General features: G+C 39.4%; 4 protein-coding genes across 4 annotated transcripts in view; 2 read left to right on the top strand and 2 right to left on the bottom strand.

Annotated features, from left to right (window-relative positions):
* LOC119257542 (T-cell receptor-associated transmembrane adapter 1) overlaps positions 1 to 2697 on the bottom strand; it is a 45835-nt gene extending 43138 nt beyond the window's left edge. Inside the window, exon 1 of the mRNA XM_054700622.1 lies at positions 2570 to 2697. Within this exon, the coding sequence (XP_054556597.1) occupies positions 2570 to 2621 (52 nt within the window). The 5' untranslated portion in view covers positions 2622 to 2697. The remainder of the gene's footprint in view (positions 1 to 2569) is intronic.
* GUCA1C (guanylate cyclase activator 1C) overlaps positions 1 to 3725 on the top strand; it is a 103663-nt gene extending 99938 nt beyond the window's left edge. Inside the window, 1 exon segment of the mRNA XM_054700623.1 lies at positions 3699 to 3725. The gene's annotated coding sequence lies outside the window, so the exon portion shown is untranslated.
* RETNLB (resistin like beta) lies at positions 3712 to 24287 on the top strand. The gene is made up of 5 exons (XM_037524593.2): positions 3712 to 3804; positions 17117 to 17277; positions 22036 to 22187; positions 23404 to 23481; positions 24050 to 24287. Exons 2-5 carry the CDS (start codon positions 17261 to 17263, stop codon positions 24178 to 24180), a joined length of 378 nt encoding a protein of 125 aa, XP_037380490.1. The 5' UTR covers positions 3712 to 3804; positions 17117 to 17260; the 3' UTR covers positions 24181 to 24287.
* DZIP3 (DAZ interacting zinc finger protein 3) overlaps positions 7467 to 24500 on the bottom strand; it is a 110513-nt gene continuing 93479 nt past the window's right edge. Inside the window, exons 34-35 of the transcript XR_008553877.1 lie at positions 8773 to 8874; positions 7467 to 7568 (exon numbers count right to left, since the gene is read on the bottom strand). The gene's annotated coding sequence lies outside the window, so the exon portion shown is untranslated. The remainder of the gene's footprint in view (positions 7569 to 8772; positions 8875 to 24500) is intronic.

The raw sequence follows: 24500 nt of genomic DNA on the forward strand, positions 1-24500 counted from the left end.
AAATTAAAAGATACTATTAGTTCAATGTCAACTAAACTATGATATGGTTAATGAGAAATCAACACTATTTTTCCCTTACAGGTGAAACACACATACTCGCTGTCCAGCAAAATCCTGCAAAGCAAAGATCCAACTTTTTTACTGACTATTGGTATTAAATAGTAGGAAAAAATAAAGTTCATAAAAGTTGTGAAAAGGCATCTACGGTAGTATTTTATGGCAGAGCCAATTTCTTATGCATTTTTGTGACTCTCCATAATACCTAAATTCATTTCATAAACATAAGAAGAGCTCAATGTTTACTACTAGCAGAATGGAATTAGCGCTGAATCAAACTCATAAACCAAGATAGTCCTAAATGATACAGTGACTAATCGACATTTAATACTTAAATATTGTGACGGGCCTCATTTTGTATGTAATTTTAATTTTATCTCACCAGAAATGCAAATGTATGTAGATGGATAAATCAATATCAGTTTTTGGTAAAGAATCAGCGGACTTTATAGGAGATTGGATTTTGAATTATTTATTCTATCAGTCTAATATACAGTCACCATTTATCATTTAGAGTAGGATGGTAAGTTAAAGAAACACTTCGATATTTAAGATGAACAGTTCAGGACCTTTTTTAAAATTCAAAGTTATTTTTAACTTTAATTTTATATTTAATATTTACTTCAAGTATTTCATCTTTTCTCACTTCTTTTCCAGTATTCCAATTACATGTATGTTACATTCTTGAAATTGTCTTAGAGCTCTTCAACATTCTGATTCATTTTCTTCATTCTTTATTTTCTTGTATTTCAGTGTGGGAATTTTCTATTGGCCTTCCTTCCAGCACACTGATTCTTTCTTCAGCCATCTCAAGTCTTTCTAGCATTTCCTTTTGATCATTCCTTAGAATTCCATCTTTCTATTATTCATCTGTTCTTGTGTGTTGTCTTCTTTTTCTACAGCATCCATAACTTATTCATTATAGTTATTTTATAATATTGTCTGGTAATTCCAATATCTTTATCATATCTGAGTCTGATTTTGATGATTTCTCCCTTCTGATTGTTTTTTCTTGCCTTAAGTTATGAATGTTGAAAGCCGTGAATATGAATTTAGCTAAGTAGACTTTGATTGTGGGGATATATGTTAATCTGGCTAGGAATTGGGCTTTGTTTAATGATTTTATAGCTCTTGGTGGCAGGAGCATTACATTTCTTAGTCTGCTCACATTTGTCTACCATCTTGACTGGATTTTTTATGTAGTTCTCTTCAGAGAGAATCTGTTGTGTGGGTCTTCCAATACACTGCTATTCTGCTGGAACTCCATTGGTGTGGAAGTAAAAGATGTGTGTTGGGGGAGGCATTCTAACATATTTAAACCTCACCTTTTAGTGGGCTTATGTTTCTGCCCTGTGATTTTCACAAGTGATTTTTTTTTTCTATAGCTTCCACCCATACACTCTTAGGTGAGTCAGGAAGGCTAGATGGAATTGGAGTGAGAGAATGACTTCCTGCCACAGCTGTGGCATAGGCTCTAGTAAAGTCTTACGAACAGAGAAGGAGGCTTTTGTTATGAGGAAAGCTGTTTGAAGGTGTTTTTCACAATAAATACTCTCCCCTGCCCCTTGCCAGAGGTGTGTCTTTATTAGATCTTCACCAAGAAAACTAGTAGGATTTCTGAAGGTAAAGCTCCACAAAAAGGTGGAATACCCCTAAGCTTAGACCCCCAGGAGTTACTCACTCTTACATTAATCCATAGCCAGCCTGCAGCCATTCATCAAAATTGCAATTTATTTCTATCAGAAGGTGTGTTCAGTGGCTTTTGCACTAGGTAAGCAAATTTGACCATGAGGCTAGATACACCTGTTTCTCCACATTTGGAGGCAGTGTTTTTCACTGCAAACTCAGTTCTCTAAGGGACCCTAGGAAAGAAGTTGATTTCAGTTTCTTCAACTATTTCTTGCTGTAAGAATAGGAGTGATGACCTCCCAGTTCTTTAAATGTTGGAAGTAAAGCCCACATTGAATTTTCATTGACTGTCTATAGCAGATGATAATTTCATACTTAGGTCTTTAAAATATTTGTGACTTTCCTTTTGACAATGCATCAACTGCCATTGATTTATATTTTTATTGCCAATAATAAAAAGGACAGAGAACCCTTTTGTATCTCAGGCTGCATGTTTTACATCTATTGTGCTTCCTTTATTTTACCGAAATGCCTATATTTACATGCTTCAGCCACAATCTTAAACATACAAATGGATATAAATTACATCAACCACCCCCTTTAAATGTATGAATAGATGATTTCCTTATTTACATTTTTCCTTTTTATTTTGAAATGCATATCAAAAAAGAGTATACAAGCCACGAAATATTATAAAATTATTATAATTATAAAAAATGTTATGGCAGCCCTAGCAGACTAACACTCTACATGACAATATTTATTTCAGTGGTGATAAACAAGGTCAGGAAAATCACCATGATGTCCTGAATTCTGAAGAATAAAGTTTTCAGGCAACTGTTAACAGAAAGTTGGATGTGTACATGTTTTCTGAGTAGTTTACCTGTGCCATATGATGGACATTCAGAGTTACTCATTATAAACAAATTGATCATTCTCTTTTAATTCTTCATAGTATTTTTCCACTCAAACAAAGATGACAAATGGTAGTATCCATTTTGTATTTTTGCATCCAATCCTGTAAATGAAATGAGTCCCAAGTAATCAGTTTTGTCTGATTATTATTTATGTATATATGTCACAACAAAGAAAAATGGGAAACAACAGAGAACAAACTTCCAAAAAATAAGAGCTGGCTACGGCCTGATTCTTCACCACCACATATTTCTTTTTTTTTTTGATGGTTTTTATTTATTTTTTATTTAAATTTTATTTTTATATTCCCCATACAATTACATCCCCCTTATTTTGACCCCAACCCCTCCTTTCCCCGCCCCCCTCGCCACATATTTCCTTTGAAGGCTTTACTGAAAATCCTTCCTGGAGTAATTTAGAAGGAGTTGATCACAAGGACATCCTCCATAAATATTGAATGTATCAATTAAATTGATATTCTTCTGCCTTTTACTCTCATGTACCCCTGTTGGTGTTAATTTTGCTATATGTCAGATTCTTGATGAAATTTCTCATCCATCACCATCTTGATAAAATAGGGAGATCAGAAGTCAAGTGGGGTTAAATTGGACCTGAAACAGTTTAAGCAATGAAGTGTGTCCCCTCCTCCCCATAGTGATGTTGCTTCTCAGAACCCCTTCCAAAACCAGAGTGCTAATTGTGCCTAGCGAGGCTTTGGGATACAGTCCTGCACCCCCAATCCAGTCTCTGGGGAAATGCAATATCTAAACCTAGCATTGCACAGACAGGCGGTCTCCACAGGGGCAGCAGCTCGGTTGCACCCAGCTAGCTCTCTCTGGCATGGACATCTCCCGGAAAATGGGTGTGGGTGGGCACACCTCAAACCACACCAGCCTGTGAGGCAGAGGCTGTCTACGTCCCTGCCCAAGTGGCTTGCCTGGATGCAGTGTTTTAGTCAGGAGGGGAATAACACTGCTTTGTGGTTGGGCCTATATTTACCCTTTTGTTGTCAACCCTAATCTTGAAATATCACAAACCCACTACATTCTCCATTCAGTTGCTTTTAACTATGCTCTCTGATAACATTTCCTTCACAGATGATAGAGCGCTTCTGATACTATTTTGAGAAGGAATTAAATCATCTCAGTGTCATGGGCTTGCTGTGGGCTCCAAGGACTAGCTTTGACTGTGACTTCTCCCCAGGTATGTCTCACCCTTGTGAGTAGGCTAAACAGATGAGCAAATCTTCACTTGACACTTACAGAGAGGGCTGTCCCTTCCACACCACACCTCCTCTTTTCAGCACTTGTTCTCTGAGTACCCACAGCCAGCAACTGTGATGCTAACTATGATACCAGGGATACAAAGATGGGAAGCTTACTGTGACCTTCACAAACTATCAGAAACTAAACATAAAAATAACCAGCCACGTGGAAAGCACAATTAAATATACCAGGGGCGAATGCATATGTAAAGCACTATGCTTAATCACGGTGACAAGAAGACATAACTGAGAAAGTGGCATTTGAGACAAGACTTTTAAAATGAGCATATTTCTAAATCATATTCAGTGTTGTAAACCAATCTTACCTTAATAAAAGTATAAAAATAAATAGAGGAAATATTTTATCATAAAAATGAGTAGATGAGGAAAGCAGGAAAAGACTTTCTAAACTAATGGAACAGTATGACTTAAGTAAAGTAGTATCAAAGAGTATGACATCTAAATTCCATAGATGTGGCTGTTAAATCAATTGGATTAACTATTTTCAAGTTCTTTATAGTATAACCATTATTATTTTCATTTCAAATGTTACTTTCTGATGCAAAAGTATTTCCCACATTAAGTGTGGTATTTTTTTCCATTTTTGTTTTATACATTTTTATTTTTTGTATTTTTGTGCTGTCTTCATCAGTATCTAAGCTTTCAACACAAGTTTATCTTCCTGATGAATTGAATGTTTATGAATATAAATTATCTTTGTCTGGCTTAGTGCTTTTGGCTTAAAATTACACTTTGTCTAATCTATTAAATTATTTTCGTTAGCTGAAGTAGTAAAACCCATAATAATTGAACCCTAGTCTTCTCACTGGGCCTTGAGAAAGAGTAAGATGGTGAGAGGTGAGCTCAGTCTTGATAGTCCAGCCTCAAGACCAGTGATCAGTGAAGACATGGCTTTGGCATGTAGGAATTAGGAGAATGGTAAAAGAGGGAAAATCTGTAAATAGTCTTAAGTCCATACACAACAGAGCCAGTACAGTAAATGTGACTTTTCTTTTTTGATATTTTGAAACCCAAACGCACTCATTTACCTCTTTGAAAGTTAGATGTGAAGTAGGGAAGGAAGAAGTAAAACCATCACTATTTGCAGATGATAATATACATCGAGAACCCCTAAAACGCCACAGAAAAACTAATCAAACTAATCAATCAGTTTAGTAAAGTAGCAGGATACAAAATCAACACACAAAAATCAGTAGCCTTCCCATACTCAAACAATAAATCTGAAGAAGAAGAAATCAAGGAAACCATCCCTTTTATTATTGAAACAGAAAGCAATCAAATACTTGGGAATAAACCTAACAAAAGAGGTAAAGGACCTATACAAAGAAAACTATAAAACACTGTTAAAAGAAATAGAAGAAGTCACAAAGAAATGGAAAGACATCCCCTGCTCAAGGATTGGAAGAATTAACATTATCAAAATGGCCATCCTACCAAAAGCAATTTACAGATTCAACACTATACCAATAAAAATTTCAATGACATTCTTCAAAGAAATAGAAAAAAATATTGATAAAATTCATAGGGAGCCACCAAAAACCCCAAATAGCTAAAGCTCTCCTGAAAAAAAAAAGAAGGGAATGGAGGCATCACACTCCCAGACTTCAAACTATAGTACAAAGCCATAATAATCAAAACTGCATGGTATTGGAACAAGAACAGACACACGAACCAATGGAACTGAATAGAAATTCCAGAAGTAAACCCACAGATTTATGGTCAACTAATCTTTGACAAAAAAGCAAAGAAAATTTGTTCAATAAATGGTGCTGGGAAAACCAGGTTGCTACATGCAAAAGAATGAAGCTTGACTACTACCTCACACCATGTACAGAAACCAACTCAAAATGGATTAAAGAACTAAACATAAGACCTGAAACCATAAAATACATAGAAATCTAGGTGAAACACTACATGACATACAACTCAGTAACATCTTTAAAGACACATCACCCAAAGCAGTGATAGTGAAGGCAAAGATAAACAGCTGAGACTACATCAAATTAAAGAGCTTCTGTACAGCCAAAGAGACAGTAACCAAAACAAAGAGACATCCCACCAATTGGGAGAAAATTTTTGCACACAACACTAATGATAAAGGACTGATCACAAAAATCTACAAAGAGCTGAAGAGTTTCAACAAAAACAAAGTAAATAATCCAGTTAAAAAAAGGGCATAACCTGTGAGAGCACTACCTCATATTCCTTAAGTAACTTACCCACTTACTGTGGGGCAAAAGCTTTAATGTTACTGTAAACCAATACACACAAGTGAATCCTCAGAGCAGGCCTCACAGCACAAGAACTTTTGGGAAAGTCATCCTGCAACCGAGATCCAGGTTCAACATTCCTAAGGTGTAACTCAATCAGCCAGCCTGCACAAACAAACAAACAAACAAACAAAAAAATGGGCATAAGAGCTAAAAAGGACCTTCTCCAAAGAAGAAATGCAAATGGCTAACCAGCACATGAAAAAATGTTCAGCATCACTTGTAATAAGGGAAATGCAAATCAAAACTACAATGAGATACCATCTTACACCACTGAGAATGGCACATATTAAAAAAACTAGCAATAACAAATGTTGGCGAGGATGTGGAGAAAAAAGAACTCTCCCGCGCTGCTGATGGGAGTACAAACTGGTCCAACCACTGTGGAGAACTGTATGGAGATCTGTTGAGATCTGTTGTGGAGATTGAGAACTGTTCCTCAATCTGCTAAAGATGGAGCTTCCATATGATCCAGTAATTCCACTCTTAGGTATTTACCCAAAGGACACAGAAACATTAATTCAAAAGGACACCTGCACTCCTATGTTTATAGCAGCACTATTTACAATAGGTAGCTATGGAAACAACCCAAATGCCCCAAAATAGGTGGCTGGATCAAGAAGATGTGGTATATATACACCATGGAATATTACTCAGCAATCAGAAAAGATAAACACATGCAATTTGCAGCAACATGGATGGAGCTGGAAGGGATCATGCTCAGCAAAATAAGCCAGAAAGAAAAAGAAAAATACCGGATGGTCTCACTCATAGCAGGAATCTAGAAAACCTAAATAAGGGACCAGGAAAAAGACTAATTATAATAAAGTAAAAATCAAAATCAACAAGCAACTATAAACCAGGGACACACTACAGCGGGTGGGGTGGGGAGAAGGGAGTAGGATCAGAACAAGGGGGGTGGAAATTGTATGGGGACTATAACCAAGATGAAAATGCATACATTGTGCAAAAATGAAAAATGATGTAAAAAATATATAAAATTAAAAAAAGAAAGTTAGATGTGTGGCCCTTTAAAACTGAGTTGTTCGCATTTCCCAGGTGCCCAAAAAGCTAACTTTTCTCCTAAGGAAACTAATGTTCTGCAGTGAAACCATTCAACCCTGGGGCCAGTGGTAGAAAATGGGAGGGAGGATAGTTGCTTATACTTTCTCTTTGTTCATCAAAAAATATATCATTTTGGTGGATTATGTCAGTTGAGCAAAGTGTTATTCACTCAGTTAGGTTAGAAGCGACAGCTCATTTTCACTTCTGCCCAAGAGGGCTGACAAAGAGGACAACACATACCAGCTTTGTGAGTCTGTGAGGAGTGGACAGCCCAGAGACAGAGCTGCAGGCTGAGGGGTCCAGTACTGGAGAATGAGGACTCCACCCAGTACACAGCATCGACATCCCTAAGCCGGAGAGGACAGAACATTCTTAGGATAGCACCAGACATGAACCCTGTGCCCTTTCTTGCCCCTACCTGTGCTGCCAGTTTAGAGGGATTGAGTAAATAGCAACTGGAGGGCTGAGGTGGGATGGAGGAGAAGATAAAGATTCTAGAAAAAGTATTGTTCCCAAGGAGTTGTACTTGAAGAATTGCACCCAGAACTGAAGAGAATTGCTCATCCCTAGACTTGATATCAATGACAAGATCTGGATTTTAGACTGATGAGATTTGGGGAGACATTGTATTTTACATGTGAGAGGGATGTGAATCGAAATGTCCAGGTAGAAGATTGTGACAAATTATATTTGCCAACAACAGCCGTAATAAGATCTGCCTTCTATCAGTCGCCTCTTGTTTGTCCTGTCCAGTCAGCTTAACTTTCTGTAATGTGACCCTGTCACTACCCATCAGTTTTCCTTTGCTTGAATCTAGTTTGACTTCAGTGACTTACTTGTCTAATACATAGAAGGTGGTGGAAGAAATGTTATGCATTTTCGAAGCTCATCATAAGAAGTCTTGCCTCTTCCCCCTGGGTCTTTTAGAACATTTTCTCTTGCTAGAACATTTTGTAAATTTAGTCAACATGCTAAGGGAAGCCCAAGCTCATGAAGATGGACATATAGTATTGTAATTAACAGTCCTGTCAAAGTTCCCAGTCAGCATTGCCTGTGACTAACCCTCTTGACCATCCTGCCCAGTTGAGTATCCAGATGCTAACATCTGGTTGCAAGTACATAACTAGCCACAAGTGAGACCCATCTAGCTGAACCCACATAACACAGCAAACCATGTGAGATAATAATAAATGTAGCTAGGTACTATTTTTAGATAACCATAATACTGAGTTTGTGGTCTTAGAGATGATGAAACATCTTCCTTCGCTGAACATTACAAGTGTCAAAAATGTTTGTTGTTTTTCTATCGCTTTCCCTCCCGCTTCATTTCTGCCATTAAAATATTGTTTTCATTATCTATAGTTTCTATTTATCTTTAGATTCTTGCTTCATTTACCTCTGTCCCCAAGAACTCATTGAAGAAAGATACTTGTTTTAATAATAAATATTCGCAAAAAAAAAAATAAATAATAATAATAAATATTCGCTTAAAAGTGAATTCATTAATCACATAACTTTGTAAACCGCAAGAATTGGGCCCCACATACTCACTTCTCAGCAGTACGGTATGAAGAGAGAGCAGTTAGTTAGGTGGAATCCAGGTGAATTTACCCTTACATCTTATGTGTTACATATCAAAAACATGCATAAGCACTGGAAGAGATGAAAAAATAAAATTATTTTATACATATAAGCTACTATTGGATATCAACACAGCTTTTACAAAAATTATACTAGGAAAAGTGGGGTGGAGAAATTTTCCTTTCAACAAATATTTATAAAATTTTTTTATAGTGCAAATTTTTGGTACAGATTTAGCCTGTTCACCTAATTTTTGGTGACATTTTATAACAAATAACACACATGTCCTGTTTAATGAGAAAAGATGCTTTCCTGGCAATCCTGAAATGTATTGATGCTCCCATCAATCGAACATTCTCCTCACTTAAAAAAGAATTGTCTTGACAATGTGTTCAGTCTCCGTTGGTGAGTTACTTTAAGGACAAGTTGTATGCAGTCTCCCTATATATGAGATGAGGTTAGATAATAGATTTTAAAAATGTAAAAACCACCTGATGTAGAGAATGAGGCTACAATGTAGTGTTGGAGTTCAGTGTTCTCAGGAGGAAGGCTAGAAAACGTAGTGAAGTACATGTTCTTATGAGGATGTCTAAAATTTCTGTACCTATAAATATCCAGGAAGTATTCTCTGAATAGAAATTATTTAAGTTGAAGTACTGCTTCTCACCAAGTTCATTATATTCATTATTTTCTATAGAATAACTGCAAAGATAAAATTTAACCAACTATAAAAATATACCTGTGCACAATATTATTTAACATGTGACAGTTTCCATTGGGGAATGTGTAAACTTCCATCTTAATGGAACGCCACCACACAATACATAAATCCTATCTGCTTACCATAAGTAAAAAAAAATCTTGATCACAAGTGTTAGAGAGGCTTTCTAAGTTTGTCAACAGTAATGTGAGCAAGATCTTCTAGAACAAGTGAATGGTCATACAAACACAGTGGTAAGAGTGAGAGCTGAGAGAGTTCCACTTGATCTTAAAACTCTACTTGTGAATAATTTTAAATCAAGGAGACAGCTGGCTTAAAGCCTTGTCCTTCCTTTTTTTTTAAAAAAAAAAAAGTCATGATTGTATAAATCAAATGTTTTAATAACATTCTCCAGGAGGGCTGTGTGAATATTGACTAAGTGAGATGCAAAAATGGCTGTCCCAATCAGGGACAAAGAGATACCAAAATACTTTTCTGGGATGGGAGACTGACTGACTTTGAGCTTAATATTCAAGTGACTTGCTAATATTGATTCTTTTCAAGCACTTAGAAAAGACTCTTCCACAGATGAAAGGGATGTGAACTCATTTTTATTTTATTTTTTGAACTATGTCCCAATAAAACTTTAATGGACTCTGAAATTAGAATCTTATATAATTTTCATGTGTCACAAAATAGTGTCCTTTTAATTGTTTCCATTATTTACAAAATTACAGGACATTGTTAGCTGTACAAAAATAAGTGTTGAGCTTGATTTGACCCAGGGGAAATAATTTACTAACCCCTGATCTACAGTGTCTTTCATATTTGTCTTTTCTCTTACACATTCTTTCTCCATATTTTAAATCCAAGATTCTCGATTTGTTAAGAGTCAAATACTTGATTATAGATGTGAGATCATTCTAAACTTATATGAAATCATTTTCAATTTCTAAGTACATTACTTGCAGAAGAAATTTTCTCCTCGCCCTTTGTCAGTACCTACATCTCTACATATATCCTGCTCTGGCTGAAATTTAGAGGACAATATTTTTTTCAGCATACACAGCTGATTATTTTATTTTCTTTTTTTTGATCAATATTTTATTTATAACATAATTAACAGCGTTTATCCACTTGACATGGAGTTGGGAAAATACAACCAGAACAATGATACACACTTAATTATTGTTATACCACGATCAGTGTTCTTCAGAATATTCTTAGGGAAACATTTTCTGAATTGTGTTACTAAAATCAATGTTGTAAATCAGTAGCACTACTGTTTAGAAAGTATAACAAGTTGCTTATATAAAGACAAAATTCAAACTGATTATTTTATTTTCCAAGACTGAAAATAGAGTGAAGGAATGCTTATAATAGCAAATAAAACATCCTTCTAATTATTTTCCATTCCAAGTTGTGTTTTTGCCCTTTTGACTACAACTTTTCTATTTCTGCTATCCTACTTCTGCATTCAAAACAAGTCTTTATATATTTTTATTAAAGTATTTCATGAAACTTTTATCATAATATATTTTGCAAAAGATGCTTCATTCAAAAGCTTATATAGTAAATTGCTTGCCTGGATGCCCAATCTGATCAGTAGAAACTACTCATTTTTAACAGAAACAGATTTCCTCCTGTTTTCCCCCAATAATGATGTCATAGGTTAAATTGTGTCCCCTCCCCACAATTCATATTTTAATGTCCTAGCCCCAAGTTCCTCAGCGATTGTTAGGAGTTAAGGACATTTAAAGAGAAAGTTAAGGTAAAATTGTGCCCTGTGGGTCCTAACCTAGCATGAATGGTGTCCTTAGAAGAGATTAGGGCAGAGGCCCAGAAAGGAAAGACCTTGTGAGGACCAGATGAGGGGAGAAGCCTTAAGAGAAACAGTTCCGACTCCCAGATTTCAGCCTTCTAGCCTCCCAAACTGTGAGAGAACAGTTTCTGTTTAATGTTTAAGCAGCCGGATATGTAGTACTTTGTGAATGGCACCCTAAGCAAACTAAAAAGGCATTGATAAACAGGAACAGATAACACTTCTGATTGCAGTGATGAGAGCTAGAATGGAATTAAACATGCGAGCTAAGAATTAAAGCCCCGATTTATTTATTTATTTATTTTGAATAGTTTTTTTAAAATTTCATTTATTTTTATTTTTTTGATTTTTGTATAGTTTTCACATCATTCTTCATTTTTATACAATGTATGTTTTACATCTCGGATATAGTCCCCGGGATAAAACCCAAATTTAATACCAGAAAACGGACTGAGAAGAACAGTAAATGATCTCATCGATGTTCTCTGGGCCCCCGTGGGTATCTACTGTCCTTTGATTAAGAGACAAACATCTCTAAATATGAGAAAAACTTGTCTGAGAGAAGCAAGGGAGAATAAGACCAAATAGGGAAAGTCTGTTTTTGTTCGGTTAGTGCAGTAATGCAATTTCAAATTTTATTCTGAATTACAGACATCTTCTTTTTCTGCTTTTCTCATTAGACCCCATCTCTAACAAAATCCCCTTGTAGAAAAAGAAGACTAAAGAGTGACATACTCCCCACAGGGGTTTTTTTTTTAAACAAGATTTTTTTTGTGACTTTTTTGAGGTAACATTATATGCTGTTTATTATTTAGGGGAGTAGGTTCTCACCTCTTCACTCGCCGCCAAAGCACCCATACTCCTTACCACAGTTCTAGGTCTCTTAAACCCTTTGTTCTCCACCCTGCCTTTTATCATCTAATAGCTTCTATTTTAATTATGGTCTTACATGCAAGGCAAAAAGTTTTAAGGTAACTAGAGCAGTATTAGAAAAATTGAAGTAGTAATGAGCTTAATGGTTGTCATTTCAACTCTGAAAAATAGCATTTTTTTTTTAAACAGAAGGTTAACAATATATAAGAGTAAAGAGCTGAAAGTTAAATATGTGAGTCGACTGTCCTTTTATACCACATGAATGTAAAAACCAGGAGCTTTTTATTTTAGTAATAATTTATGGAAAGAAAGAATGTGTTTGCATAGGAGGTTATGTCTGGGTCTGATTTTTTAACTACCTCAGCCTGGAGACATACTAGAATGAGTATGTCATACTAGAATTTGGAGGCTTCATTTTTCAAATCAAACTAGCCACCTTGACAATGCAAAGAGTTTGTTTCTCAATCTTCAAAATAAATCCATTCATCCCTAACAGTCTAGTGACCAATGCTTGCCTAGTTGAAATGTGACTTGGAGGGATAAAAACATAACGATATAATTTGTCAGTGGATGTAATAATAACTAACAAGCTGCCATGGTTTTGCACACATAGCCAGTTGGATCCCCATCACAGCACTTGAAGTATTATTTCCCCACTTTAGTTATGAGAAAACTGAGATCCTGAGAAGATAATCTCTTACCTCACAGTCAGGAGAGTAGGACATAATGCTATCATTTGAAAAAATCTAAGGTTATTTTGAGATTTAAGAATAGTGGAAGACATTTAGTACAGTGATGAGGGGCATGCCATAGCTTGTCAACAAAAAATGCTTCAAAACTTAGTAAAATGGTGCAGCAATTTCAGGAGAGAAAGGGAAGCTAAAAACAGATAGCACAGAAAAGGCGATTTGGGCTTGGAAGAAAACATGGAGAAAACCTGTAATCAGCCTGCAGGTTTTTCAGCTCTTGGCCTATGTATCCCCTAGACCTCCTACCCTAGCACCAGTCACAGACAAGACCACACAAAGGGCAACTGGATAGTGACTTTTGCCAATAGAGTGATAGCACCCACAAATACCCTGGGCCCTTACTAGATTTGTGAAAGAATATCTTCTTATTAGCAGAAGAGTGAGATTAACAAGAATTCAAAAGACCAACAGAAATTGAAGGCTGTCAGGGCTAAAGAAAGCTGACACATCATAGCTCCTTGTGCCAAACTTGGTGCCAGTGGGGAGTGCTGAGGTCACCCCCCAGATGTCTTGGCTGGTATCAAAAAGCTTCAGAAAGAGCCAGTTGTTTAAATTCTTTTCATAATTCTGGGCCAGAAATTGTTCATTCCAGAAAGGAAGTGCAGCAGGGAAGAGGGACTTTCAGACCAAAACTAACTCCTAGACTCTAATTTATGGCACAATTGCCAGGTGTGAGCATCATCCTTCTATTTGCTAACACAACTTTGAAGACTTACATTCAGCTCAGGGCTCGTGGCCAGGACTCAGCATGAAGGAGACAAAATAATAGTAATGGAGAATGATTACAGAGGAATATGTCAGGGCATGTGACATCCATGAGTGGTATGTTTTGGGAAGAAGCACTGTGAAAAATTGAATATTGAAACTAGCAGTTGTCAGAATTCTTTTTCCCATATTCCCCATGTTCCTGTTTAGTTTTATAATAAACATCAATTACCCAGGAGGAGAGGAAAGATCCAACATCCATTATGAGACATCTGGCTTTAGACACTGTTTTGTGGATGAGAACGGAACCTGTAAAGCCCAATCTGTGTGGCCTCTGTTCTCCGGTTGTCTCAGGCAGTCTTGCGACCAGAGAAAGAAATCACTTTGAATTTTTCTTTATGATTATATTTACAGTATTGCCTAAGACTTCTGTGCTGCATAAACTTCTTAGTCAATGATCCCACTGAAATGTGAAATGCACCTATAATTAGCAAAAGTCTCATCCCATCTCTGAGGTTGCATTTGGGCCTGGAGAAATGGTACCACATAGAAAGTACAATGCAGAGGAGCAGAGACCTGGGTTTACTCCCAGCTCTTTGCCGATGAGGTCACTTATTTGTGACTGAGATGAGCTTCAGCAGCTGTCTCACTCTTAGGCTGAGTTGCCTTAGGCTGGTTGTCTTTCGAATGATGAATAGCCTTAGATCATCTCCAGGGGGGGCTGGTAGTGCTAAGACTCTGGTGCTGACATCTGACAAGAGACTCCTGGGCTCATCTTCAGTTTTTCCTTTCTATAATGACATGTAGTTCAATAGGGGGTAGAGTGTTGAGAAGGTATTTTGGAAATTTTCCCCTGTAGACTTCAGAGGAAAGGCTTAAAGGAGATCTTTTTCCATTTCTGTTTAGTATTCCTGAGGCATTTCTCATTACCCAGACAACAAATAAAGGCTTTAAGCATATCTTCAAAAATAGTATGGAATCCTCCCTCTCCTGTCCCCCCTGCAGGTTCCTATTGGATAAGTGAACAGGATTGATGCCAGGCACACTCCTGCAGCACTTACAAGAAGGATAATGTGGAAACTTTGCTGGAAACTGCAGGTCAATTTTGACTCATTTGCAGATCCTTTGGAGAAATTCTCCACTTTCATTGAGGAAAAGAGGCACACATATAAAAATATACATGCTACCTACCTACTTGCTCACCCATAGAGACCACTGCTTACTCTTTTCACCAGTCATTCTTGCAAATCATAAACTATTTTGTGGCAGAAGCTTCTGAGGCAAATTCTCAAGCTCCTTGGACCTTAGACTTACAACCATAACCAGACTCTAACTTCCTTTTTATATAAGTGTCTGCGTTGTTATCTCAATGATCTACGTTTTTTTTTTCATTTTTTTATTTTAATATTTATCATTTTTTACATTTTTTAGAAAATATTTGCTTCCCCCCACCCCCTCAGATTGAGTCCCCATAGAATCTCCTTCCCCAAGGCACCCGTGCACCATCACCACATCCTCTGTGGCCCTCCCTACCTCCTTCTGATCCCTCTTGCTCCTCCTCCCCTGCAGTATGTCTCTGATTTATAATTATCTGTTTTTGCTTTGTTGTGTTTTGTACTGTTTCAATGATCTACGTCTGAACAACAGTCCACCCTGATGCTGTGGGTTGATGGGAACATTCCCCTGCTGGGTTCACCTGGCACCCTCATATCGAAGCATTGCCCAGAGGAATGGCTGGCCCCAAAAGATCCCTGATGCCTTTGCTGGTGTCTGGCAGTGGTCCTGGCTAATGGTTGGGAAAACCTGGTTCTTCTCCCTGAGACTTCTTGTCGTTTATATGCTGAACCAAATTCTGACGCGATGGTGTCAGGGCATCATTTCAAGGGAGTAAAGTAGAACTTGTTGCTCAATCTCAAAAGGTGTACATTACTTAGGCTGTATTCATTAGTCAAAGCAAGTCACAACTCAACAGCCAGATCAGACTGAAGCGATAAGGAAACACCTGATTTCTCAAAGGGAAATGAAACAAAGTAGCTTCCTGGTCAAGGAGACTAGGTCTGGAAAAAGAGAGAGATAAGGGATTGGGGGAGGGAAGAGAAAGATAAAAAGATATGTGGACAAGAAAAAAAGGTGGAGAGAGGTTGAAAAAGAAAGCTTAAGTTCATGGCCAGGGAAAGATTGGGGGGGGGTGGTTGGAGAATTAATGTTGTCTGGGTGATTATGTAGAACTAGACAAGAACATGGGGTAATGAGAACCAGAGAGACTGAACAACTCACTGCTGCCTTTGCAGTGTGCCAGAATTGGCCCTTTTCAACCCAAACTCAGTGATTGTGCTTTGTAAAATGGAATAAAGTTCTGAATCCTCATTGTATATTTCAACAGAAAGAGAGACTTAAGTTGAAGTGGATAGAACTAGAAAGGTGATTTTTTATGCCAACATTCATTCATTTTTTTAGTCAGCCAACCACCAACTACTGACATGTAACATATGCCAGACATTGTATGGGTATCAGAGATACAGCGAATTAAGAAATTTTTCTTGTTCTCAAGCAATAAAATCAGCGAGGCATTCAGTGCTAGGGAGAAGAGACAACTGCTCAGGAAGAGGCACTTGCTGGTGTCTAATTATGCAGACTATGAACTATGATGTGCCCACAGTGAGACCTTTACTTTGTAAATCATTTGTGGCATTAAACATGTCTCGGTGCTAAGAATAAACCAGTTAGAAACTTGACATTATTTTCTAAAAGCACAACTTAAAACCAGGAATCCCCAAACCAGAGTGTCTCGGGCTGTGTTTATTCTCAAATCACAAAAATGCTTCCAAGTTCAGGTCCAAATTTTTCCAGTACCAGCCTTCACCTGTGCGTCTCTAACCTCTAGTGTGGCACCCAGGTCACCCAGTTCAAACTTTCTCCTCCATGATGAGTCCTTATTTGGGATCTTGGTGCCCTTTTGTGTTAGCAGAATTCAGTCAGGACTACCTCAATCCTTACATTTTGAGTCTGAAGGGTGAATCTTCTCAGCCCTGAAAGTCTGATTCTGAAGACAAGATTCTAAAAAAATTGAACTTCAAAGTGAATGTGTTGGAGTCTCTTTCTATCCTTTTCCTCACAGGAAACCCTGTGGCCACTTTATAAATTGTCCTCTTCTCCCAGCAACCAGCTCAGCATCCCAAGAATCTGAAGAGTAATGTGAAATAAAAAAGCAGCCAGGTATTCCCCAATCCTGGGTCTCCCAGTTTATTCCTGATCAGTTTAACTTGAAGTAACCAAAGGGCAATATTTGCTAAACTGCTTGAGTAATTGTGGATACCCCTTCCCTACCCCTCATTTCACGGACATGAAACAGAGAAGCTTTCCGAAAAGCATTATCTGGAGGGTCACACACTCCTAGGGTATGGTGGAGTGGCACCGCACTATCTTCAAATAGAACAGTTTCCAGAAGTGTGTTCTGTTTCACAGGGGTTCCTGTTAATCTCCCCTGAGACCCACCTGCTTCCTGAATCAGGACTCTGAAGTCTTCCGTAGTGTGTCTTCAGCCAGCACACAGACACAGAGAGACAGAATGACAAGTGGGGAAGAGAGCACCGAGCCACCATAGCTGCCATGCAGGTGACCCCAAGGTAAATCGGACAATGCAGACTGGATGTGACCTTTTAAACAATTCAACTGAAACACCATGGCATTCCAGAAAAGTTCACATGCCCAGACATCTAGCCTCCCCCATGTTCATCCTCTTTCTTTCCACCTCCCCTCCACTATTTGCTCCTCCAGACACTCTCCCTTCATTCCCCCCTCCCCACTGTGCCTCTCTGTAAACAGACTCTACCTGGTCCACTCCCAGCAGCTGAATCTGTTAGGCAAGAACTGCCACAATAAACACACAACACAAGAACATACTGTTGTCTTCATTAGACATTTCCAGCATCCAAGGGGAAAACAGCTTTGGACAAATCAATTCACCCAGCCATGCTGGGATACGCCTTTTGGCCACCAGAAAGCAGCTTTTCTTCTTGTTGCTGACTTGTGCCTGATGGGAACCTTGATGAGTAAAAAGCTGTTCTGGTCTTCCAGTTAATTGAAAGCATCAACTCATCAAATTTTACAGATCTAATTTTTTCCCTGCCTGATGATGCAGAACTCTGCAGTCTTAATTAGGTACCTATGTAACCCTTGAGTGGATTCCAAGATTATTTTTGAGGGACATTTTGCCCTATGTCCAAGCAAATACACAACTCATCTCTATTAAGGATGGGTCAACCTTTCAATTTTTATTTGCAGCTCAGTTTTCACATCTAATATCAACTTGACTCATGTACTATTTAAAGTAAATGAACACAGGGCCTCCCTGGTGGCGCAGCGGTTGAGCGCTGGGTTGCGAAGCTGCCCACAGCCTCTGCGGCGCCGGTTCGATCCCTGGCTGCTCCCCGGCCACCAGAGGAGGGTCCCACATGGCACGCAGACCTCTCCTGCCGCCCGCTGCTCCCCTCAGCAGTGTACTTCGGTCCCTCTGCCTGCTCTGCTCCTCGCTCTGGCTCTGGTGAATTCTCTCACCCTCCCGCGCTTCTGGCTGTACCCAGTGCATGTATAAACAAAACAAACAAACAAACAAATAAATAAATAAAAAACATGCCTCTATAAAAAAAAATTTAAAAAAAAAAAAAATAAAGTAAATGAACACATAAGATGAAATAGCAGCATTTCAATACCTCATCAGAGAGCTCTCTTTAGTCAAAAACAAGGCTAAAAACTTGTACTTGAGAGATGTACAAACTTTCTGTGTCTCTTGGTTTTTCTTGGTCTCCTGCTAATGTATCTGGTGCACTATGTATTTTTTTTAAATGTGATTTATAGACTATAAAAATGTACTGATGTATTTAATTAAAGCATACATAAGATAGACAATGTTAAAGTATAAGAAAAATACAGAAGAGTAGAAGCTGTTACTTCTTATAACTTAATGGACTATTTCATGCACCTGTAGGATTAGTGTCCTACATACTCCACCTCAGATATACACCTTCATTTTTAAAGGAAATTCGCTATAGTTTAGAAACATTAAAGATTGCATTTCTGTCTGTAATTCCTATCCTACTACATATTCTTACAGTTAAACAAGAGATTCTAAATAAATGACGATTGCCCTGTGATCATAAAGACAAACAGAACTCAAATTGCATCAACTTGACCATTCTTTATCATTCTATATGGCCAAACTGTATGGGGTTTGTGTTTAAAATTTGAATGCAAAGAATGTGCAAATAGAGAGGTATAATATTTTTGTTTCAGTTCAAATTTTAGTTCACAGAAAAATGTTAAACAATAACTTTAAAATTGACATTTGTTCTTTTTCATAGTTTTAAAATCATTTAAAAATAGCTTTTAAAATGAATCAAGAAATGATTATTACTGATCATTAAATATTACTGGAAATATATCTGTTACACAAAGGTCAGGAAAGTTAACAAAATGTTCCCCTGTGGGTGTCAAATGCACAAGGTGTTCACCACAAGCTACCAGTGTTGCCTCAAGGTGATGACCAATTACTCAGGTTCATTAGCCATTACCCAGATTCATTAACACCTGAGATGATTCTTCTCTTCCACTGGCATTCCCAATGAACTCACCTGTCCCTCTTCATAGCTTTAAACCAATGCCCTTTGGGCATCTACTTACCAGCCTATTGCATGTTTTGCCTGATTACCTAAAAACAAACAAAAAAAAACCACCAACAAAAAAACCCCAAATCTGCTTCCTCTTCCTTTACTGAATTATCTATGCTATTACATCCACCTGTGTGCTTTTTACACTCCAATTTTATATCTCTGACTCTCACCTTTCCCCTGACTCTCACATCCCCAGAATGTACACCTAATTCCTTATGTCACATCTCCATGTCAATGACTAATAAGCATACGAAATTGGCCTTGATTAAATATGATAGAATGTCCCCCCAGGGGAAATAGCAAATAGATTACTCTTCAATAAGTTGTTCAGAACATGACATTGACCTTTCTCTACTCTTCTTCCTACAGCCACATAAGTAAACCCCATAAAGCAAGTCTTCTATACATTAACCCGAATCCATCCAATCCCTGTTCCTTCCCTGACAACCATCAGATCCTAGAACTCTCCGAAGACTGCTTGCTGCCTGCCTTCCTTGCTCACCTGTTTTCCCTCCAGTCTCTTCCACAACAGTGATCTTAGTAAGCTTCATAAATCATCAGTTATCTTATTTCAAACCCCGGAGTAAAATGCTTTAATAATCTCTGTCAAATTCACAATAAAACCCAAAACCTTACGTTGGCTTATAAGCGCTGTATAATCTGGCCCTAGTGGTGCTTTTGATCTATTTTTGGACTTCTCTTTCCCTTACTCATGTCAGTCACTCTTGTCACACCACTTTTCTTGTTGCTCCTTTAGCATACAACCATCTCCAAGCCTTAAATTCTTTACACTTGGTTGCTCCTTAGCTGGAACTTTTGTACCAGAATTTTCTGTGCTCACCCAGCACTTCTTCAGATCATTGCTCACAAGCAACTATGTCGAGATACCTTCCTTCTCTGGATGCACTGCATTATGTACAACAGCACAGAGCACGCTCAGTTGCCTTGCCTTCATCTCTCGTTTCTTCAGGGTATTTTTTAATAGCTGACACATCACACATTTGTCTCCCACATTAGAATGCAGTCTCGAGAGGGCAGAGCCCTTGTCTTCATTGCCCTCTGTGACGTTACTAGAGCTGGGATTGCAACAGAGAAGCTTTTTAGTCTTTGAAGCCACAAATTCTTTAATTTACTCAACTTCTCTATCCATGTCTGGGTTCTTTCATAATCTCTATCACTCTTCCCTTCAAATTCTATCTGGTAACTAAGGAAGCATCTTTGCCTTTTTGCTTACATCCCTAAACCCCATTCTCAATGTTGCCTAAGAGAGCTATATAGAAAACATAGCTGTTCATCCAAGGGCATCAAAAAGGGGGCAATGAGAATGGCCACAGCAGAAGCAGCTTACCCACCTCTGACTGCCTCCAGTAGGTGGTCTCTGCTTCTTCCTATTGCTCTGAAGTCCCAGGATTCAGTCATGTGACCATGTGCCCAGTGCTGGAGATGAATTATCACAGCCCTGCTTCTCTTGGCCATACATATGTTCTCAATCTTTGATTCACCATTCCCAGGACTATAATGCCCCAAAAGCCTAAAATATTCCCCTAAATTTGAAACTGACTCATTTGGCAGCACAACTTGATGTGACTTAGAGTTAGGCTATTTATGGTTTTTATCCCATGTTTTGAGACTGTTCATACATTTTGAGGCAGACATTAATGTATTTGGTTATGAGATGCTGCCCCACAGCTCCTTGGTAGAATAGCATCGTATATAGACTCTGCGTTACCGTCTACATTCTGAGACACGTCTAGTCCAATGACCTTGAATAAAGATCTGTTGCTTTCTCAGCCACACATGATGGAAAGGGAGGTGATGTGGCCCAGAACTGAACAATGAAACTTAAGGAGAAATCTGCTTGAGTTTCTAGGGGAAAATCTTGTTTCCAAATGAAAAGGCAAAGTCTCCAAAGAGAATGGCCTTAACCTCAATCCTTCCTTCCTGCTCAGGGTCTGAACTGAGGATGTGATGCCTGCCACCTTGTGGAGAAAATGGGGGCAAGATCAGACTGATAAGGACCCTGCTAACCCTCCAAAAGAACCCTGCAACAAATGCCCTGCCCTGGATTAGTAACTAGTAAATTTCCTTATTTTTTAAGCTAGTGTAAGGTTTTCTATACTTTCCCACAGATAGGATTAGCCAAGGACAATAGATAGATTGTCTAAACAGGTGATAAGCAGGGCCCTCATTCAGCAGACTACAAAGCCACCAGTTCATCCTGATTAAGAATCAAACGAGAGATCTGTAACAGAACAGTCCACAGAAGTTCCTCGTGGTAGCCTTTCAAGTTGCCAAGAAGAGAGGAGATGGGACAACAGAAGGGCAAGAGGACCACCCCTGGCTGAGAGCCAAAACAAAGGCAGCTGTTGTTTATTATGGACACACTGAAGTTTATCAGTCGTGGATCACCCCCCAGCTGGCATGGTTGGTTCTTTGAGAGTGTGTTTGTCTGGGTGTGTTGGGGGTGGCCATGTCAATACCACAGGGTATAAAACGTCCTTGGCTGGCCAGTCCATGCAGACATTTTTTTTTGGACATTTTCATAAGTAAGTCTGCTCTGCAGCCTCTCTCCCTGCTTCTTCAAACTGCTTAAAGAGATCCAGGCTCCTCGATACTCCATCTGCACTTTCCGAAATCTCCCCATGTTTCCTTCTTTACTCCTTTCCAACCACAATGGGGCCGAGCTCTCAGCTTCTCTCCATTTTTTTCTTCCAGCCCCAGGACACTGCTTTTCTACAGGATGAAGCCAACCTCTTCCTTCCTCCTCATCCTCATCCCCCTTCTCCAGTTGATAATTCCAGGGACTTCTCAGAATTCTTTGGATTCTATAGTGGATAGAAAGATTGCAGCAGCTATCCGTGGTCTAGGTAACTGACTGGGGTTGGCGTGGGAGAAGCGGGAGGGTGACCCCTGCTATGCCCTCCTGCTTCTAAGCTCTAGCTTCTCTATTCCATCTTCAGATCCCAGCCTCTGGTCCACCCAAATCAAATCTTCCTGCCCAGAGCTTTATTTTAGTCGCTATGATTTTTCAGATTCTTGGCTAAAAGTTCAGGTTTGCCTGATGATAATGAGGTGGATAACAAGGAGCAAGGAGAGGAGGAGAGTTATAGTTTCTGAATACTCATTGTGAATCAGGTATAATGCAAAGCTTTACATTGATTACTTCATTTAAATTTACAACCAATTTGGGCCTCCCTGGTGGCACAGCAGGTTGAGCGTTGCGCTGTGTGGCTGGCTGCAACCTCCGCAGTGCGGGTTCAATCCTGGCCGGTGAGGTCGCACATGGTGCAGCAGACCTCTCCTGTCGCTCCAGCTGCTCCCCTCAGCAGTGTATTTTTATCATCTGCCTGTTCTGCTCCTTGCTCTGCCTCTGGTGAATCCTCTCACCCTCCCGTGCCTCTGGCCTGTAGGGTAAGGAAAAATGTCAGGCTTTTCTGCCCTCTCGCCATCAGGATAGATGACAGAACCCTGAGGTCCTGAATGCATGCCTGATGGCGGGCACCTGGAGTAGAGGGTGGGCATAGGTAGATGGGATTCACCTGGGCTGAGACTGGGCTTTTAAGGGCGGCATCATGGGGACGCCAGCAGAAGCCAAAAGAGAAGCCAAGAGAGAAGCAAAGAAGCAGAAGCAGAAGCAGAAGCAGAGATCACCGGAGAGCTCAGATAGAGTGAGGACTTGCTGGGGGCTGGGAGGCCTGCCAGTCTCCTGGTTCCCCAGCACCCCTGCCTGCTGTGTACCTGGTAAATCCCAAAGACCTGCAAAAACCACTGAGGACTCTGACTCCTCCCTTACCTGGTCTGCTGGATCAGAAAACCTGCACTGTGTCCAGTCCTGACCCTACAGACCTGTACCCCAGCTCTTGTATAAAAATAAATAAATCTTTGGGAAAAAATTACAACCAATTTATGAGGTAAATACAAATACAACTATTCCTTTCATTTTACAAGTGAGGAAACTAAACAGTAAAAACTAGTGAGTAGTTGGCTATGGACAAAAGTGACAGCCCTGGGGTAGGAGCAGATTTGGAAGGGGATTACGGAGACAGAGATCAAGTGCAGTATCTATTCTTCTCTCTGCCTCAGAGTCCAAAATTCCCCGTCCAAAAAGGATCTCATGTATCAGTGTCACGAACTCAGGCAAACTGTCTACCTGCCCCACAGGTGAGTAACTCCAGGAGAAATGGTGGGTACAGCCCAGGCCGTCCTGCCCCTCCCCCAGCACCCACAGCTTTCGGGTCTCACATTTGTGTTAGCCTGGGGTTAGGTCTTACGGAGCCAGATCCTTGCTCGTTCTCATTTTCCTTAAGACTATTGCTAAGGAAACGGGTTTCTCCCCTTCCTGCTTTCCTTTCATGACTTCATGTATCAGTTCTGTCCTCAGCTGTCCCGCTATGGTTATGTCACCTACCACCGCTCCTCTTCTTCATCTCCTTTTCCCGATATATCCCCCTACTTTGGGGGGTGGGTGCCAGCTCAGAGGCAAAGCTATCACGAATCTGAGGAGATATAGTCTCCCAGGCCTTTTATTTTCCTGGGTTTCTTCCACAGCCCTGTACCTACTTCTGTTTGAGTAAATTTCATATTTGTTTTTACTCTTAAAGAGGGTCCTCCAAGTTGAATTAGTTTTAGGTCCACCTGGATCTTCCCCTGGGCTATACCAGGACCAAAATGGGCTACTGCTGGCTCTCACTCCTCTGAGGCTCTGGGGTCTGTCTCGCGTGCCCTACAGGAACAGTTGCCACCAGCTGTGCTTGTGGCTATGGCTGCGGCTCCTGGGATATCCGCCATCACGGCACCACATGCCACTGCCAGTGCAATGGGATGGACTGGACCTCCGCCCGCTGCTGTCATCTGGTCTGAGGGGCGATTGAGAACCCAGCTGTGGGACCTTGATGGCCAGGAAGCCTGACTCAACTGCTCCTGTCATTGATCACAGCCCTGCTCCTTCGGTAATAAAGACAATTTTGCATTTCTCTGTATTTACACTTTTGGTGTGACAGCCCCTGGTTTAGGACCCTCCAGTCATAAAATAAATGTTTCCAGCATCCTAATTGCTCCATCTCAGCAAGATTGCAAAAAAATATGAAAAATGGGTAAAGCAAGATTGAGGCTCTAGTTGGATCATTATTTAACAAAAGGATAATAACTGTCAAGCATTTTACTTGGCACTAGAGATAAAG

Source organism: Talpa occidentalis, unplaced genomic scaffold (genome assembly GCF_014898055.3).
Source record: "Talpa occidentalis isolate TD23 unplaced genomic scaffold, MPIMG_talOcc4v2.1 talOcc4.4, whole genome shotgun sequence".
NCBI classification, from domain to species: Eukaryota; Metazoa; Chordata; class Mammalia; order Eulipotyphla; family Talpidae; genus Talpa; species Talpa occidentalis.